This window comes from Diadema setosum, chromosome 22 (assembly GCF_964275005.1).
Source record: "Diadema setosum chromosome 22, eeDiaSeto1, whole genome shotgun sequence".
Lineage (NCBI taxonomy): Eukaryota > Metazoa > Echinodermata > Echinoidea > Diadematoida > Diadematidae > Diadema > Diadema setosum.
The window spans coordinates 15,828,876-15,848,349 of record NC_092706.1 but is presented as its reverse complement, the minus strand read 5'-3'; the positions used below and the strand labels follow the sequence as shown (position 1 = coordinate 15,848,349).

The following is a 19,474-nucleotide window of genomic DNA, read 5'->3' as shown; positions in this document are numbered from 1 at the left end:
AAATCCTTGGTTTTGATTGGCTGAGATGCTCTGGTCACTGACTGTTACTATGGTGATTCAAGTTGTCAGCGCCGACAAACGTTGATGAAACACCCCCCTGGTCGAGGTGAGGATTTATCTTTTAACGTTTTGCGAGATATTCAGAAACCATTCTATGAGTTGTCATAGAGCATGCAATTCTAAGGGGTATCAAAAGTTTATTTGATGAAAATCAGTTTTGAAATGGCTGAGATATCCAATAACAAGGTGAAACAAAGAGATCCTAATAAAAGACATGGCCTGTCGCCTCTTATTATTATCACTTTTTTTAATATCTCAGCCATTTGAAAACCAATTTTCATCAAATAAACATTGAATCCTTCTTAAAATTACATGCTCTTTCATATTTCATAAGAGGTTTCTCATTATCTCACTTAGGAATGTTCAAAACATGAATCCCCACCTCAACCAGTACTGTACAGTCCCTTTAAAGCACATTAGTTCTTGAATGATATGTTGTAACTAACCTCTCTCTCATCCCCGTCCAGTTTAGGCGAGTTTCGTTGACACAGCTGGACAAGTACCATGAGTATGGCTTGAAGATTGGCCAAAGACAAACTGAAATTTGTGCCTGCCAAGATAAGAAATAGAACAATGATACTTGATACTTCATTTTGCACACTGATACATTACAGAGATTCTAAGTAGGCATTTCAAAGAAAGTACAGTTTATGTCCCTGCAATTTTATTTATGACGTCTACAGTAATTGCAAAAGAAAACAGAGTATGCCTATTCAAAGCGCACTGCAGCTTTCAAATACTGTATACGCCATATATTCAGCAAGTATAATTTTTTGCGAATCGGGAGTTCCCAACAATTTTGCAAGTGGTTAAATTTATGATTGTGAAGTACAGTACTGAACGGAGAAATGTGCACCTGCCACATTTATGTCGGGATCAGAATTAATATTTTAATGTGTTTTAAATTTGCGAATAGCACAGGACTCGCGAAATTCGCAAAAATAATAACCTCGTGAAATATTCTGCATATACAGTCCATGATGTACATCTGTTAGAAAACAGTCTCAACTTGTCTTTTCACAGAATGCATAATTTCATGCGAGACTATTGGTGAATGTTCCATGCCTGATTAGCAACGACCTCACTGACCTTCACTTTCATTTCCATCTTGACCCTTGACCTCATCACAGAGCGCTTTAACCTTTGACTGCAGGTTTTCCATCAGGATCCCAAAGGCACCTTGGACATCTCCAGACTTCTCCAGCAGAAAAGCAGTGGGCTCTGACATCTTGTGCTTTCTAACAATCTAAAGAAAAGCAACAGAAGTAGAACTATCAGCGTTCTGTCCAAGATGGCTGCACATTTACATAACATGGATTTGTCTGTAGTAAGTGTTGAGTTTCATTCAATGTGTTTCATCATGGCATAGCAGTTGGACTAAAGAAAACAATACAATCAGCATATTACAGGGAAACAGGAAGTCTTTTGATACTGTAATAGTCAAAGTCACAGTCATAATTGTCTTACGAGATGATTATGTAATATTGGTATAGCATTTAAAATAACAGATATGTTATCTGCCCGCAGAACTACGTTTGTACATTAAACACTGAAAACATATCAAAGAGTTGATCTCACAAGGAACACATTTTAATCATAATCCCTATCACACAAGGAGATCAGAAACATGAGTTCATATTCTGAGATAAAAAAGATTTAAATTGATGACAACTCCACAGTGATAGCATCCAACTTACATGTAAGGCCTCCTCTAGTCGGTAATTCTCTGACATCATGACAAACTTCAGAACTCTCTTTGGATTGAATGTACACATGAGATCCAGGTATTTCTCATGTACAAAGCAGTCAGGCTGTGGTTCCTCCCGACTATAGAGGGAGCTACCCGCATCCATCCCATCAAAGACTCCTTCCAAAAACTCATACTGCAGCTGTGGTTGACCCTGCCAGTGAAGACAAGTCAAGTACAGTCAAGCAGATGTTTGAACCATATCATTTTCCAACAATCACTATGGGTAATAGCGTACACTCAAGACTATTCTTTACACAATGTGAAGATTCCTTGAGTCGTTTCACGTAATAACACGAACTTGGCAACTTATATATGACATGAAAGAATTGTCCATTGTTATCTTCCCTTGAAAGCAACCACATCAGAAGCTATAGTTTTATATAGTCACCGTACACTAGATAACACAGTAAGCAGTCAATGAATTTTGCTTATTTCTAGCTGAAAACTGAATATTAAAATGGAATGTTGTCCCCTCTAAAGCCTTTTATGTGGAAATTCCATGAAAAAACAAAAACAAAATACTATTATCTAAACCTGCTACAAAATTTGACCTTACATTATTCATATTTTCAGTAAAAAAAATACCCCAAATACTTAGCTTCTAAACACTGCCAGAATTTTCTGTGTATGATTTGAGAAAGAACTGGAAACCTGTTAGTAGGTTTTGTACTGCAGACAAGCCTGCCTACATAAAGAATTTCGTCCTCATCATCACTGTCCACCCTTGAGCCATTTTACAATCCTTTTAACCATTTTCAATCCTTCTAGTCATTTTACAATCCTTTTAGCCATTTACCATCTTTTCAGCCATTTGTAATCCTTTTAGGAAATGTACAATCCTTTTAGCAATTTCTCACCTGTAACTGGATGACTACATCACTCAAGGAGTGAGCGAAGACTTTCAGCACAAGCTGGGCTGTCTCTTTGCTGTCTATTGCAACAAGATCCTGAATAAACCAAAGGAAAGAAGACGGTTACTTCAAAAGTTAGTCACTCCTCTCTAGCACATGTTGTTTATCACAGAGGCATAAGAAAAAAAATCCCACAACAACAACCAAGTCAGGACATAAATCTAATGTTACAGTTACACAATACCTTAACCAAATGTCATGAGAATCAAGACGGAAATATCTTGGCAGTATGTCTGCATTTTATGAGTTTATTGGGGTATGCTTTAACTTCTATAAGGTATTTGAGAGCTTCACATACCGAAGCATTTTTTAAAGCACTTCATATCTTGAGGGAGTCCCCTTACTCTCCATGTAGAAATGTTAATATGGCATTCCACACAATTTATGTAATTTCACATCAGGTGGTACTTATATCGTTAGTGCCATGTACAGATTTGTGAAATTTGTTATGGTCCTACGGCAGATATACCAATACTCTGAAAAACCTAAAATATAATCCACTGAAAAAAGATGATGCCATTGATGGTTCACACATTCCAGTAATGTAGCAAAGTAATTCCATTACAATACCACTTGCTTCACAAGTTTGTTCGCTTGTGTATAATTTATGGATGCTTTCTTCTTTTGTTCTGCTTTCTTGAGCACCCAATCACACATTCTTATGTGAAGCTCTTGTTCATCATGATTTGTTATAAATTTTGAAAACATTCTTACTCCTCATTCCAATCATATAAATTCTGAAACTCTGTACCAAGTATAAGTAATTTATAGATGTTCAAATGCAAAAGTCTGCACTGCATACCTAGAGGTATTTCCCTTGGATGGACATCAAAATTAATTGATTAAAATAAATTTGGGTCTTTCTCTTGAGGAATATCAAAAGCACTGCACACCTTAAAGTACCTCCCTTCCTTGGTCGAATTTCAAGACGAGTACGTGCCTTGAAGGGTTTACCTTAACCTGTCAAGGACGGTCTGATTTTGCTACAACACGCATTTCCCATTGACACTTTACTGAGTATACTCAGGACTCGTCCTCAAAGGGTTGATTCGGGAATGAAAAATCACTGCACACCTTTAGTCATTCCCCTTAACTGGTTGAATCTGAAAAGTGCTGCGTACCTTGAGGTGTTTCAAAGCTTGCCTCTGAACTGCCTCCTTCTCTGCCTCAGTGTAGTAACTCTCCATCATGATTTGATTGATGTATGAAAATGAAGATGACTGAAAATAAAACGATGGCAACAAAACCAATTATAAACAGATACTAATGCATCAACATCTGGTCTGAGCATAGCCAAAAAAGCCCGGCCCCTTTAGGGTTAAAGAATTCAATTCTTATTCATTCTAGCCAGAAATGTCTGCACTTATCATATTCATGACTTCGTCCAGGTCCTATGAAAAGACACTACTTCTGTCCCTTTACACATTTACACTGCTACTCCTAGCATAGTGGTGAGATGACATGAACTTGTTCACCTATGCACAAAGTGCCTTTGTCAGAGTACTAAAAATGGAAACAGATTGAAACACCTTGGTAAAATCTGTCCAGTATACAACAATAATAACAACACTGATCTGACATAAAGAGTACGTACAAATTACTATACATCACATGACTTATTATTACCATTAAGATATACACTTTGTGTGTTGATCTGTTCTTACTGTAATCTGATTAATATGATAAACTGTAACAACGTAAGTTTTGTTTGTACTGGACTCAAGACTAATAGAAATGAAAACACTCCGATACCTTTCTTGATGAATCTTGCAGGTAACAGAGGAGGATCTTGTCAAATTCTCTTCCTTTCTCATACAGCACTTCACACACTCGGTAGCTGGCATACAAAGAAATTCATGGAAAACAATCATTATCAATAAATGGTATGTATCCACGATGTCATCTATTATGAAACAGTGCAAATAAACAATCTGTCCGATACGATACTGATTGGTATTTTTTATGGTTACATTTCAACAGAACTTTGTAATTCCGTGTAAACAGAAGTCAGAGCTACCAAAAGATTATCAGATTTAAGGCAGAAAATATGTTACTCTCTTTGCTTTGGATTACTGAGAAATGCATGGACACTCATTAATCTCCTTTGGTTAAATGAAGCACTGTAACACTCACAGCAGAATAAACTAGTTTGTTTCAATCACTTCCAAAAACTGTTTACTTTTCTGAAGACACATCTCATTACACCAAAGCCCAAAGGCATCAAAATATATGAATCAGAGTTTGTATGCAAGTCAGAGAAATGTAAGACACAATCAGGTTGTGAAGTGAGATAACTTTAATGTATAGACCTTGACATTAACGTTTAGCAAACAGAGAAAGGTTTTAGATTGTTAGATTGATCCCAAGACTTACAACTTGGCTCCCTCTGCCAGCTGAAGAAGACGTTGTGGATCCACCTGAAGAAGGTCTCCAGCACTCAACAGCTCCAGAAGAGCTTGTTCCCTCTCCTCGTGGCGTGCTTCTCCCGTCGGGTTGGACAAGAATTCTAGGACCTACAGAAAACAAGTATTCTTTCACATTACAGGTTTCAAGGAATACCACACACACATATTTCCAATCACCACTGTCAGTCTGTGACACGTATCAGTTAAAAATCACTTAACAGATATAGATAAAATGATGGATCAATCAGTAAGATTTTATTGCAATCTACAACTTGACTGAAGCAACTATCAGTTTTGTCATTAAAGCATCATTCTATGGTTTGTAATGAAGACAAAATTTAGTACACAGCACAAGATGAACAGTGATTGAAACAGATATTAACTTCAAATAACAATAATTATACAAAACAAGCAAATCAAGAACAAGATCAATAGACAAGGTAAGGTGTGTTGTGGGCAGCTCTGTGACTAAAATGCTATTAACATGGTGTACATCTTCACTTTACCTTTGCGATAAGTTAAAAGGTTAATGACACTGTTTCTGTGTAACATTATTTAGCATTTGATAAAATGCTCCTTACATTTCAGTTCATTAAGAAGGTATAATAAATCATAAACACACATACATACATACACATTAATTAGAGAGTTGGAGAGTGGGAAAGAGAAAGAGAAATGTGGGCACTGCATAAAACCACAGAATATGATTCTACTTAGCTCACTTGAAATGCAATGACAATGTGGATGTTAGGAAAAATGATAATTCTTGCATGCTATCACATTACGTAGGGGAAAAGTGTGGAAATGGTTGTAAAAGAAGTCCTGCCTCACTTGCTCAAAAAGCATCCTGTTGACGAAGATTGTGTTCTCATGTTTGGCCATTTGCCGAGCCAGGAATGTGAAGAGACATCCAACCTGGGCAGGCTGAGAGACAGGAGACATTTTCTACTTTCTGATTCCTCTCTAATGGGAAGTACTGCAAAACCATAAACATCTGTGAACTGGAGCTGATGGCCTTTTTCATGGCATGAAGCTTTTGTGAATTGGCGACTGGCATTCTATGCATTGTATAGACAAAACCTTTCATGTGCATTTTCCTCTCGCAAATCTTTGCTCCTCGTGCAGTTCGCAAAAGTTTCATGCACATAAAACATTTCTGGTTTTACAGTACATTACATTGACAACATTTCCTCTCTGTACGGACTCCCTGTTGAAGAAAAATTCCATTGAACATGAGTGTACATGCATATCACAACTCTGTAAAAACTGCACAGCTTGACTTTTTCATAGATACCAAACACCTCTTTTCTGTCTGCACAACACCACACATGGAGGTGAAATTGGTATTTACATTTTTTTCTCACACAATTACATTTCAGTGGACTAGATTAAAGAGGAAAGGAAAAGAGGGTAATAAGTCGACTAGAAGTGCCTTAACTTTTATATTTAACCCTATTCTAACTGGGCTATTTGAGACCAAGTTTTTACTGGGGGGGGGGGGGTCAATTTGACCCCCCCTTCAGATCTCGACCGCCGATCACGCGATCGCCGCTAAATTTTGCCTGAACATAGAACCGGATGCCAACTACAAGATTACATGGTCATACAATAGAAAAATGTTGATTTCATATTTTTTAATAAATTAATTATGCAAATTAACCCATGAAATCATATATTCACATATAACTCCATCAAAAAGACTGAAGGATTATTAAATTTTTGTGTCAGAGTTCCTCAAGACACATCAAACAATTTTCTTGTAAAAAAATAGTGCAATCAAAATCATTTTCTTTTGTTTTTTATTGTTTTGTTAATTTCTTATGTATTTTACTGTGTTTTCGATCTTTTGTTTTCTATTGTTTTTTTGCCAAAATTTGTTGGAGGCACTTTTTCAAGCTTATCTACATTAGAATTGATTTATTTCAATGGTTAAAAGTTGAAATAATCTAATTTATATCAATCAAACAAAAAAACACAGTTTGCATTGGATTTGCACACGAAATCATGAATTTGAGCGGTTTTCGGGTTGACATGCATATGCAAAACATTGCATAACTTCAGAACGGTGTACCCGGACGTCGCAAATTTGGTCTCAAAATATGCGGGAGACTTCAATGAAAAAAGTCATGAAACGACGCAACAAAATCTTTGCACGTTGCGGAATCGTGGCGCGAAACGTCAAGGGGGGGTCAATTTGACCCCCCCCCCCCCCCAGTTAGAATAGGGTTAAATCTTGGACACTTATTGGAGCTGCTCTCTCACTGCTTGCACTTGTATCTTGTACATGTTTCAGCTTCAGTAATGCCACATATTACATTTGTTGTGGCTAAAAATGTGCAAGCAAATGGCAGAAAACACATTAAAGTGGCAGAAAAGACACGGAAATATCAAGGCTTCTGTGTATTGTAACCCTATTTCATTATATTGCTTTGAGAAGCATTCTGTATTGGAAAGTTAGCATATCAAATTCACTGACTGTACATGACATTCTATGAAGAAATATTAGAAGAAAATTATTACAAAATAAGTGCTGTCATGAATGGTTGAAACGATGAATTTTTTTCATTCATGATTTTCGTAAAAATGTGTACCATCACCTCCTTACAACGGAAGTAGTTCAAGCAGTCAATTAAAATCATACATTTATTATTTATTTTGCATTAACAGATGTAAGACATCTCCAGCAGAATAAGAACTTCTTTCATCATACCGAAAATCCCACGCTCTCTACCATAACTTGAAGCAGGATGTCCACTACCCTCTGTCTGGATTGCACAGCACTGAAAGAAAAACAAACAAACAAACAAACAGCCAGGTTAAAAAAAAAAAAATCCCTATGGACTCTGTCTCGTATACAACATTATACTTAGATACTTTTACGTTTATGGCTAAAACTATGGGCAGAGGTGACTCAAATATAGTACTTTTGGAGGCATCGAGGCCTATAGCTTTGACTAGAATCTCAAAATTATGCAGAGTATATTTGTTAGATATTTTGGATCAAAAATTTAAACAAAACAAGGACAAAATGTGAGGCGAGAAGTCGTGTGGTGCATGAGATATTATGGAGGGATCCTAAATTGACTGTACAAAGCAGTGCATGACGTAAGAATTGCTCTGTGATGTCACAATTGTTTTGTCAGAAATTGTTACATTTCACAGGGTGAGAGTAGGAAGCAGCATGTGATGTCAAAATTGCTAAGTGATGTCAAAATCATTTTGTTAGAAATTGTTACATTTCAGAGAGTGAGGGTAGAAAGCAGTGCGCAATGTCAGAATTGCTTTGTGGTATTTCACAAATATTATTGAGAAAATGTCATCATAGAAAAGATATCATTTTGCAAGTAGTATGGCATCGAGTGTCAAACATGCCAACATTCTGACAAAGCTAAAATACCTATAATCATGTGAAGCTCTTTCAACCAATCACTATTTTTTTTTTGAAAATATAATAAATTCTAGATCCTACAAATGAAATTTTTTTTTCTGCTTTAATAGGTCATCACAAAACCTAGAAAGCTAGTCTCTTTGATTACAGTCATGTGTAAGTGTATAGTATGTACTACCTGCAACTCATGTGTAATGAGGCATTATGTGATTGTATGTCATCACTTTGTACGACACTTTAAAAAGATACAAGCCTTGGCTTTGCCACAAAATGTCCTGTTATGACTCATGCACGTAAAAGATCCCGCTTCATTCATTCATCGCAAAGAGCAGGGTGTTTAACCTGGTGAAGTGGTCCCACCTCACATTCAACTGGACCCCATGGAAGACAAGCTTAACATAGCTGAATATGGGCTATCCAGCCATCTTCTCAGATGGAAATGAACAAACAAACAAAGGAAACAATGGATCAAAGAGGTTATCTTGATGTAGCATTAAGGCCAATCATCTAAACAGTTTTACTTCATCACAAGAAAAATATAAAATTGAATCTGTGACTCACTTTGCCTCCCGCTGCTGATCAAACTCTGACTCTTCAAAAGCCAGTGAGACAACATTGAGGAACTCTCTGGTGTCAAAGGCAAGGAGAGTACGAAGGTTTGGGTAGGTTGGTTCATCAGCTGAGGCATCTTTGGTGTGCAGTGCTGTAAGACACTTCCACACCTGTAAGCAGAAAGGCAGAAAAAAGATAAGCATGTAGGAACAGCCATGAACTTAGTTTCTGTGAGCAAAGCAAATAAATCTAGAATAGGACACAGCATAGAGTATGGTAGGTCTTTTACAGCAGGAGCAACACACCTGAGATGAGTGAATTGCTGCTAGCAGGATACTGCCTTCCACTAATCTAACACATCCTAATATTTACCTTGTATTAAAAAAAAAGAGAACACAACAACAACAGCAACAAGATGAAGAACCACAACACTTAAACATAATGTCCTTGTTTCAGCCCTAACTAATCCAGAGAAACCAATAGTTCTGTCATCGTAACTCTGGACTGCTGCATGTGTGCACCTTTAGGACATTACACATGACACACATGAATTAAAAAAAACAAAACAAACAGCTCAGTGATAACTGGTGTAAGGTACAATATAAAACAAAGTTTTCGGCAAAGCCTTACCCCTTCTTTGACACTGGAGACCAAATGAGGAGGAATGTCACCAATTGGGTATGCCCTGCCAGCAAGACAGCAACTACAAAACACAAATGAAAAGATTTTAAAACATACACATACAGTGCGTACTTATCTTTTGACATAAACAACATAACTGAAATGCCTGCAGATACACAATAACAAAACACTAAGACTTAAAACAGTTTAGCAAGTACATATCGCATTGCAGACACAACTGTGGTGAGTACTGTGTTCCAGTTTCACCTTCATCACTTCAAACATTCCTTCGGCGCATTACACAAACTTATCTCTTATAGGGCTTGGTACAGGTACAAAAGATTTCAAATGTACAAATGTACAAATTTATTCTCTTTTTCATGAGCATGAAAGACCACATATTAGCAAACAAAGCCACTGTTTTTAAATCTTTACATACTTGAAATGTGACAAAATTACAAATGCATGGGGGAGGGGATAGATTAGTCTAGGCTTAAAGATTGTAGTCAGACGAACTACATTACATTATTCCTGTATCTACTTTGATTACAAAAGACAGCTGATGGCAATACCTACCTGATATACACAAGTAACTTGTTTCCCAGCCGAATCTGATTGTCAGAGAGTTGGCTGCTAGCCTTGACTGCTGCCCTCAAGAGTTGAAGGAGCTCATCTAATGGAGTGAGGTAGTCATTCATCCCTTTGTTGTACACATAGATAATGGCATCATACAGACCATATGCCCAGCACAGTGAAACAACCTGCACAAGCATGACAAAGCATACCAATTTCAACCTACCTTGACATATGGCCAACAAATAAAAAAAAACATACAATAAAACAGGGGAAGACAGAACTTAAAAGAGTTCCACCTCCATCAAATATTTTTCGCCTAATTAATTTCATTTGCACATGTGAAACATTGTTAGATATCAAGGAAATGAAAACAATACTTGCCCAGATAGTCTTTTAAATGACACACAAATGTGTTGGTTGCCTGCAACACATCAACTCAAAATATTTATAAAGAGAATGTATGATAAAACTATCAAAAGAAGCCAACATTTAACCAACTTTCTTCAGTATTAAGCTCTCTGAAAAGAAATCCTACATCAAGAAGCGCATTCTTTGTGACGGAATAGACAAGCCACACAAAGATTACACAGAGGTATGACTGATACTGTATGTCAGTTTGGAGCAACAAAAACTGCATCCAACAAGGATATTTCTAAAACAAAACATAGATACTAAGGCCCGAATTCACAAAGGTGGTACAAATGAAACCATGGTTTAAACCATGGACAAAAACCATGGAGTGCCAAGTGTCGCATGGAATATTTTGTTACGAAATTGGTCATTTCGACAACAAAATGACCATTTCGTTAACGACATTATCATTTCAAGGAAGAAATGTTCATTCAGTTACAAAATGTTGTCATTTTGTCACAAAATAATCATTTCATTGACGAAATGACTGATTTCGTAAGGAAATATTCCATGTGACACTTGGCGCTCCATGGTTTTTGTCCATGGTTTAAACCATGATTTCATTTGTACCACCTTCGTGAATTCGGCCTAAATGTCTTGAGTACTTCAACATGATAGAGATACTTGCACGCATAATAGCCATATATCCAGAGCTTCACGATGTAGAAATTTAATTTGACATGAAACTCTATAGGACTTACATCATGATATGGGTAAAGGTGGCATGCTTCACAAATGGCAGTCTCACTTTAAAGCAAAATTGAAAACAAAACATTCAATGATACATATTTGGCATGCATTGTTACAATTCCTCACGCAAATATCCAACTGCAAAATAGTGCCACCTCATCCTGGAACTGAGTAGGATTTTTTTTTTCACTCAATAAAAATGGGTTATGATTTGTGTAAAATGGAGCAACATTGACAAGGGCTTCGTGAAGAATCATCAGCTTGCATTCAACAATCTATACACAAACTAACTACATGAATCAAAATTGCGTATTTTTACCTGCTACTCAGTTAACATTAATGCATTTTAATAGTCAAGATGGATTATAAGACCACATGACTTGGATTTTTCAACCATATTTCATTCCATCTGTGTAGAAGGGAAGGGCAACACTGCATCAACATTTTCCATGTCTCTCAAAAGTCTTTTTCTCAGGACTGACTGCTTCTCCTGCAAGTGTGGCTACGTTATCTAGCAACTAGAATGACACTTTGCGCAGCTAAATCATGGGATGCCTTGGCTAACATCTGACCTGATGTATGTCCAAGCTGGCAATGTCCATGTGCACAATACAGGCTTCCACATTGGAGATGAGTTCCTTCTGCCGATAGTGTTCAATGAAATCTTTCATGACCTCCGGGGTCACAGAGGTCAACCGGTCGTTGAGGATGTACGGCTCGAGGCATTCCAGAAAGACACCCTTGGCAATGATGTCATGTCGGAATTTCTCATAGATTGATCCAAACAGGACATCCCTTGAAATAAGTTAATGAGAAGCAAAAGTAGAATGCATGCTGGTATGTGCTATAAATAGATACAGCTGTAAGTGATGCATTTATCTTTCCAGATATGAACATACGACTCATATGTTTAGATTTCCTCTCCTCTTTTTCTGAGCGATACCTCTCAATAAAGTGCTTGCAGGTAAATGAAATGTGAAAAAAAAAAAAAAAACAAATCTGAGAAGTATTTTGTTACTACTGCATGAAACATCAATGTAAAGTCTCTTCATATATGGCAAAGTATATAACTATTTCATATGAAAGATAAACTCACATATCAAGCAGAGTTCAAAGGTCAAAATTTGGTAGGGGCATTTGATAACATGTTTGTCCTTCCATCATTCATTATTCACAGCCAACATGGCTAATCATGCAATTCAAATAGTATTGTAGACTTACTTTCTTCCCAGCATGAGACAGTGCTCAACACAGATAGGAACGACTCTCTGTACAAAGAAATGAAATAGAATGTTAGTGCTCTACAAGTCTTTCACAAAATGTGAACAGCTACCACATAAATCTTCTACTTCTTTATCAAGCTCTATCTATTCCATCATAGACCCTGTTTGTGGTATCATAATGCATTTAAATAGTCACTTGTGTTTGTAAACCTACACAACAGGAAAGTTTTGCTACAATCTAAGATTAAATGCAGCCAAGAGAATGTCACACATTCATTTTTTTTTTTGCACTAATATTTACAAACTAGTAACTTATTCAGGTGCGAGTTTCTTCACTTTGTCTCCCTCTACAAATTAAATTTAATAAGATCGCAACTGCTAATCTGTAAATTAACAAACATGTTGGAAAAAAGGAACCAGTGGGACTCGAACCTGTCATCTACTGCTTTCCGGGCAGCGACACTACCACCAGGCTGTCTCTGGTTGCTGGCAGTGACACGATGAACATGGAACAAATACCCAAGCTCCGAAATTTCGACATTGTTATGTTAAGTAGTCTAAGGCAGACAAGGCATATTAAATGAAAGAAAGATATCATTCAGAGGGATGAAGGTTCAGGTGAGAGTTTCTTCACTTTGTCTCCCTCTACAAATTAAATTTGTTAAGATCGCAACTGCTGATCTGTAAATGTTTTTTCGACATGTTTGTTAATTTACAGATCAGCAGTTGCGATCTTAACAAATTTAGTTTGTAGAGGGAGACAAAGTGAAGAAACTCGCACCGGAACCTTCACCCTTCTGAATGATATCTTTCTTTCATTTAGTAACTTATTCTAACTCAATACTGATGACAACATCACAGATAGTATACATATATTAGTTTATAAAGAAACTAAAATATGATCTTGCATCAGAATGTACTGTGATGTTACAGGTAATAAGAGAATGGTATTGCCAACTGCGCATGTTTGCATATATGCTTGGTATTTAGTCTTCGACATGGAAAACATCGGCTGAATGATCACTAATCGATCACTGATGTAGGGATGCTACTACTAATCATTCAACCTCAATGGCAGCAACAACAACAAAAAAAAAGATAATAAAGTCCGAAATGGAGACTAGAATGCAGATCAGTTCATTCCTTTTTCCCTCTAACTTGCATTGGAATACCAGGCTATGTACTTCTCGGTGAAGTCTTGACAAAGATCTAGAATCCTCCTATCATCAATCAATCTATCTACCCACAACCATTGGGGTCATTGGGGGACATGATGAAGATTCAGAAGTTGTTCTCCAGGCTGTTCTGCTGGCTATTATAGGAATCCTCCAATAACCGGTCCTAATGTTGCAAATGGTTTCTGACATAGCCAGAGACTCCAACCCCAAGCACCTTCTGATCTGGAGATTCTCCCGCCTGAAACCCCTAGCAAACGGGAGACTCCAAGTTGATGTGTGCGAAGCGTGAAGTTCCTAGGATTCTAGATGTTCTCTGGTGCTATCTAAGGCTTATTTTTTCAACATACGATAGAAATAAATAAGAAATCCTTTCCACCGGGAGACACAGAGCCAGGGCGGGAGAAATCAAATCTCAAACGGGAGAACGGGAGATTGTGCAAAAATGGGCTTTCGGCGGGAGACTCCCGTCGAAAACGGGAGAGTTGGAGTCTCTGCATAGCTTTTATCAGGAGAGAACACATTTACCTGAAAATGCTCTTCCAACAGGTGGATAGCCCCCCTCTCTGGTCCTTGCTTCATGGACACCTCAACAAACCCAAACAAGATCTCAAGAATCTGCAAAATGACAACAACAACAAAAAAGGTTTCAACCACTTTTTTTCATCACCTCATACCACTAATATACAGGCAATATCATCCAACATTTGATTTATTGCAATTACACCTCAGTACTGTATACTGAGTAAGCTGTCACTTTCGTGAGGGTTTGATTTTCGCGAATTTCATGAATCAGAGTTGGACCGCGAATTTAACAACATGCGAAAATGTCACCATATGCTTAAGTAGTAGTGCGCTTATGAAGGCCTCTATGTCAATTCGCAAAAACAACATCTCACAAAAATGTCCATGACCTCCTCATTCACGAAAATATATGTACGCGAAAATAACAGCATATACAATAATATGCAGGACACAAAGTAAACAAGGAAAAGTAGAAATTACGCGGTGCGTAATATATGTCCCCGCCGGAAGTAGCATTTAGTAGCAAAATGTACAATATAGGTAAAAAGATGAAGGTCAAAGGTCAAAGAAGTCAAAGGTCAAAATTCTATGTAGAAGTTTTGAAGCCCTCACCTAGTGCCATCACATAAAGCAAACGGAATCGAAATCGGGTTAGAAATGGCGAAGGAGTAGCATTTTGTAGCCAATGTACAATATAGGTAAAAAAATCAAGGTCAAAGGTCAAAGAAGTCAAAGGTCAAAATTCTGTGTAGAAGTTTTGAAGCCCTCACCTAGTGCCATCACTTAAAGCAAACGGAATTGAAATCGGGTTACAAATGGCAAAGGAGTAGCATTTTGTAGCAAAATGTACAATATAGGTCAAAAATCAAGGTCAAAGGTCAAAGAAGTCAAAGGTCAAAATTCTGTGTAGAAGTTTTGAAGCCCTCACCTAGTGCCATCACATAAAGCAAACGGAATCAAAATCGGGTTAGAAATGGCGAAGGAGTAGCATTTTGTAGGCAATGTACAATATAGGTCAAACATCAAGGTCAAAGGTCAAAGAAGTCAAAGGTCAAAATTCTGTGTAGAAGTTTTGAAGCCCTCACCTAGTGCCATCACTTAAAGCAAACGGAATTGAAATCGGGTTACAAATGGCGAAGGAGTAGCATTTTGTAGCAAAATGTACAATGTAGGTCAAAAATCAAGGTCAAAGGTCAAAGAAGTCAAAGGTCAAAATTCTGTGTAGAAGTTTTGAAGCCCTCACCTAGTGCCATCATATAAAGCAAACGGAATCAAAATCGGGTTAGAAATGGCGAAGGAGTAGCATTTTGAAGCAAAATATACAATATAGGTCAAAGGTCAAGGTCAAAGGTCACAATTGAAATTCTGTATACAAGTTTCAAAGCTCCCATGTAGTGCTATCATATAAAGCAAACAGAATCAAAATCGGGTTAGAAATGGCGAAGGAGTAGCATTTTGAACATTTTGATCACACACGGACGGACACACGGACGGACACACACACGGACGGAGCCCGTTTCATAGTCCCCTGCTCGAACTCGTTCGGCGGGGACAAAAACAAACCAGAGCATGTGATGCATGGTTGGTAAAAGTCATCCAAAATGAACCTCTTACTTAGTTTTGGCTTACAGTTGGTGAAAGTCATCCAAAATGTACCTCTTATTTAGTTTTGGATTACTGTTGGTGAAACAGAATGTTATCCAAAATGTACCTCTAACTTTGTTTGGTTTACTATAATACAATCATATTGGTTGGAAAGATACCAATTCATTTGCTTTATTATATGTCCCTACTCTAACTGTGGCCATTTTTTCTCTTCAAGCTTAAAACATCAGCACAGGAGCAGTTATGATTTTGTGAAGTCTGAAATCAGGTGGCAGCACATTATTGTGTTTAAAGGGAGTGTACAGTTCTGGTCGAGGTGAGGATTTAGCTTTTAACGTTTTGCGAGCTATTCAGAAACCACTCTATGAGATGTCAAAGAACATGCAGTTCTAAGGGGTATCAAAAGTTTATTCAATGGAAATCGGTTTTGAAATGGCTGAGATATCCAAAAACAAGGTGAAACAAAGAGATCCTAATAAAGTTGTAGCATGTCGCCTTTTATTATTAGCACTTTTTTGGATATCTCACCCATTTGAAAATCAATTTTCATCAAATAAACGTTGAATCCTTTTTAAAATTACATGCTCTTTCTCAAGAGGCTTTTCATTATCTCACTTAGGAATGTTCAAAACATGAATCCCCACCTCAACCAGTACTGTACAGTCCCTTTAAGTTTACCTTGTCTGCCACTTCTGCTTGTCTTTGTGGCTGCTTCTTGATGAGACCTGGAGAGAGAGGAGGGGAGAGAAGATGGAAAGCAAGATTAGAGGTAAGTTTGAAATGAAATGAAATGAAATGAAATGAAATGAAATGAAATGAAATGAAATGAAATGAAATTTTTATTCATATTCCACATAGTGGACATTATATGATAAAATATACAGGGTATAACACATAGTGGATATAATATCAATACTATACAGATTATATTCCATGTATATACAAAATATTGTGATATTCTGAGATAAAATCACACCATGTACAAATGTGGAGGGGACTACTTAGAAGCACTGCTTGTTAAATGTAGTCCCCCTACAGATTATAGACAAAATAATGTCAAAGATAAGGCTGAGTGGAATAACAAAAACACCATATATACACTATTTACAAGGGCACAATTATTATGAACCGTACTATGGATATACAACAAGTCATGTATATGTTACAAAGCACAGGTTTATGTATAAAGTGTTTACAGTGTACATTATATACCATTAGAATAATGAATGAAACAGAAGATAACCTTCCGAGTATACTTAATGAAAGTGCTTCTAGAAAACATTGATTGAAGTATACATACGTTTTATTACCATAAAACTGTTTATCAATACTTATCAAGAAACAAAGTTTTGAGCTTATACTTAAAGCTATTCAAGCTCTGAGCTTGTTTTAGTGAACGATCAAAGGAATTCCAAAGCTTAGGACCAGTAAACATGAAATTTCTGTTACCAAAACTAGTTCTATTTTTAGGAAGATGATAATCATTCGCATTCCTTGTTGAGTAATTATGTATAACATTATTTTTTCGAAACATTTCCTTAAATACAGCAGGGGTAGCGTTAATTTCTACATTGTACATAAAACAACCCAGCTGAAGACGATATAAATCAGTAATCTTAAGAATACGGTTTTCTTTAAACAAGACATCAGTGTGTGATCTATAAGCGGTATTGCATATCAAACGCATCGCTCTTTTCTGCAAGAGAAGTACCCTGTCCATTTTTGTTTGTATTGCATTTCCCCATGCCATTACGCCATAATTAAGGTAAGGAAGAATAAGAGTTGAATATAACATAAGAAGCACTGACTTGGGGAGAATCCGTTTAACGTGATTAATAATGCCAATATTTCTTGAAACTATCTTACAAATATTATCAATATGACAGTTCCAAGTTAGCTTATTGTCAATTGTAATACCGAGAAATTTTGTAGTCTTGACTTCTTTAATGACAGAATTATCAAATATCACTTGGTCAGGAAGTTGTTTAACAGAGTTACTAAATAACATGTAATTGGTTTTTTGTTTATTTAAAGATAATTTATTTGCTTTTATCCAATTTGTTACATGTGTAAGTTCTACATTTAAAACTTCTACTAACTTATTAGGATCACTGTGAGTATAGAATATGTTTGAATCATCGGCAAAAAGGATAAAAGAGAGAACACTCGAAGAACATCGAATGTCATTTACATAAACAGAGAATAACAGTGGACCAAGAAGGCTTCCTTGGGGAACTCCACACGTGATTGGTACCATAGACGAATTATATCCATCAATGGTAACAAATTGCTTTCTTCCAGAAAGATAACTTTCGAACCATTCCAGAGCCTTACCTCTAATACCATAGTGCGCAAGTTTGTATAACAGAATGTCGTGATTTATAGTATCGAAAGCTTTAGAAAAATCTAAGAACAAACCGATAGTATGACAGGATTTTTCGATTGAAGCTGAAATGGTATTTATTAAACTTAGAATGGCATGAGTTGTGTTATGTTTTTCTCTAAAGCCAAATTGGGAGTCAGATATGATGTTGTGAGATTCAAGGAAGGTAGTAGTCCTTGAATGAACAATTTTCTCTAAGATTTTTGATAACGAAGTTAACAAAGATATTGGGCGATAGTTGCTGATACATAATTTGTCTCCTTTCTTGAATATTGGAGTCACCTTTGCGAGTTTCATTTTAGATGGTACTTGACCAGATTGTAGGGAAAGGTTATATAAAAACAATAAAGGATCTGCTATACAATGTATAATGTCTTTGATAAGGACATTGCCAATGTCATCATAGCCAGGGGCTTTGTTTGCTTTGAGCTGAAGTACAATTTTGATTAATTCTTGCCTGTCAATTGGCTTGAAAAAAATTGAGTAGTCGTTTGGTGAGGAAAGAAATTCGTAAAATGATTTATCACTTGGAGTAATAGTTTGTGCTAAGTTTGAACCTATTTTTGAAAAGTATGAGTTAAAAATCTCGGCAATTTCAGACTTGTCTTCAATGATAGTGTTATCAACTTGAACTTTAGAAATGAGATTTACAGCCTTCCCTCTATTCAAAACGGTATTTATTACTTTCCAAGTGTTCTTGATATCACATTTGAATTGACTCAATTGGTCCGCAAAATATTTCTTTTTAGCTAATCTGAGTGTATTGGTAAGTTTCACACCATGTACTCTAAACACTGGATAGCAGGGAGGATCATTCATTCTGACATATACGACAATGAATACATGCACGTTTTTAGTTCTGTTGATCTATGGACGAAACAGAAATACCTCACTCACTTGAATGAGAATACAGAACTGCATTAGTGTAATACTTCTCACAGGTAACCTAACTTTCCTCTGCTATTGCATTCACAAAACACTAATGACAATAACACCATTCTCTGGCTGTCGGCTAAAATGCATTTCATAGTGTGACCATCCTCATATGTGACTATTAATGATTTGTAAGAAGTACATGTGTGCATTGCATATTAAACACTGTCTTGTCAACTGTAAAAAGTGAAAACTTTCGCGGTTTTGAAATTTTCGTGCATTTCGCACAACCAGAAACTAGCACGAAAATAAAAGCATGCAAATAT

The 19,474-nt window shown here is 36.7% G+C and overlaps 1 protein-coding gene across 1 annotated transcript in view; it reads right to left on the bottom strand.

Moving 5' to 3' along the window:
• Window positions 1–19,474, bottom strand: part of LOC140245095 (vacuolar protein sorting-associated protein 8 homolog) — a 38,996-nt gene that overhangs the window by 4,866 nt on the left and 14,656 nt on the right. The window contains exons 18-33 of the mRNA XM_072324692.1: window positions 16,571–16,617; window positions 14,291–14,380; window positions 12,586–12,632; window positions 11,937–12,159; window positions 10,264–10,448; window positions 9,697–9,769; window positions 9,076–9,236; window positions 7,837–7,906; window positions 5,958–6,050; window positions 5,095–5,234; window positions 4,474–4,558; window positions 3,843–3,941; window positions 2,668–2,757; window positions 1,758–1,961; window positions 1,150–1,306; window positions 507–610 (exon numbers count right to left, since the gene is read on the bottom strand). Of these exons, the coding sequence (XP_072180793.1) occupies window positions 507–610; window positions 1,150–1,306; window positions 1,758–1,961; window positions 2,668–2,757; window positions 3,843–3,941; window positions 4,474–4,558; window positions 5,095–5,234; window positions 5,958–6,050; window positions 7,837–7,906; window positions 9,076–9,236; window positions 9,697–9,769; window positions 10,264–10,448; window positions 11,937–12,159; window positions 12,586–12,632; window positions 14,291–14,380; window positions 16,571–16,617 (1,868 nt within the window). The remainder of the gene's footprint in view (window positions 1–506; window positions 611–1,149; window positions 1,307–1,757; window positions 1,962–2,667; window positions 2,758–3,842; window positions 3,942–4,473; window positions 4,559–5,094; window positions 5,235–5,957; window positions 6,051–7,836; window positions 7,907–9,075; window positions 9,237–9,696; window positions 9,770–10,263; window positions 10,449–11,936; window positions 12,160–12,585; window positions 12,633–14,290; window positions 14,381–16,570; window positions 16,618–19,474) is intronic.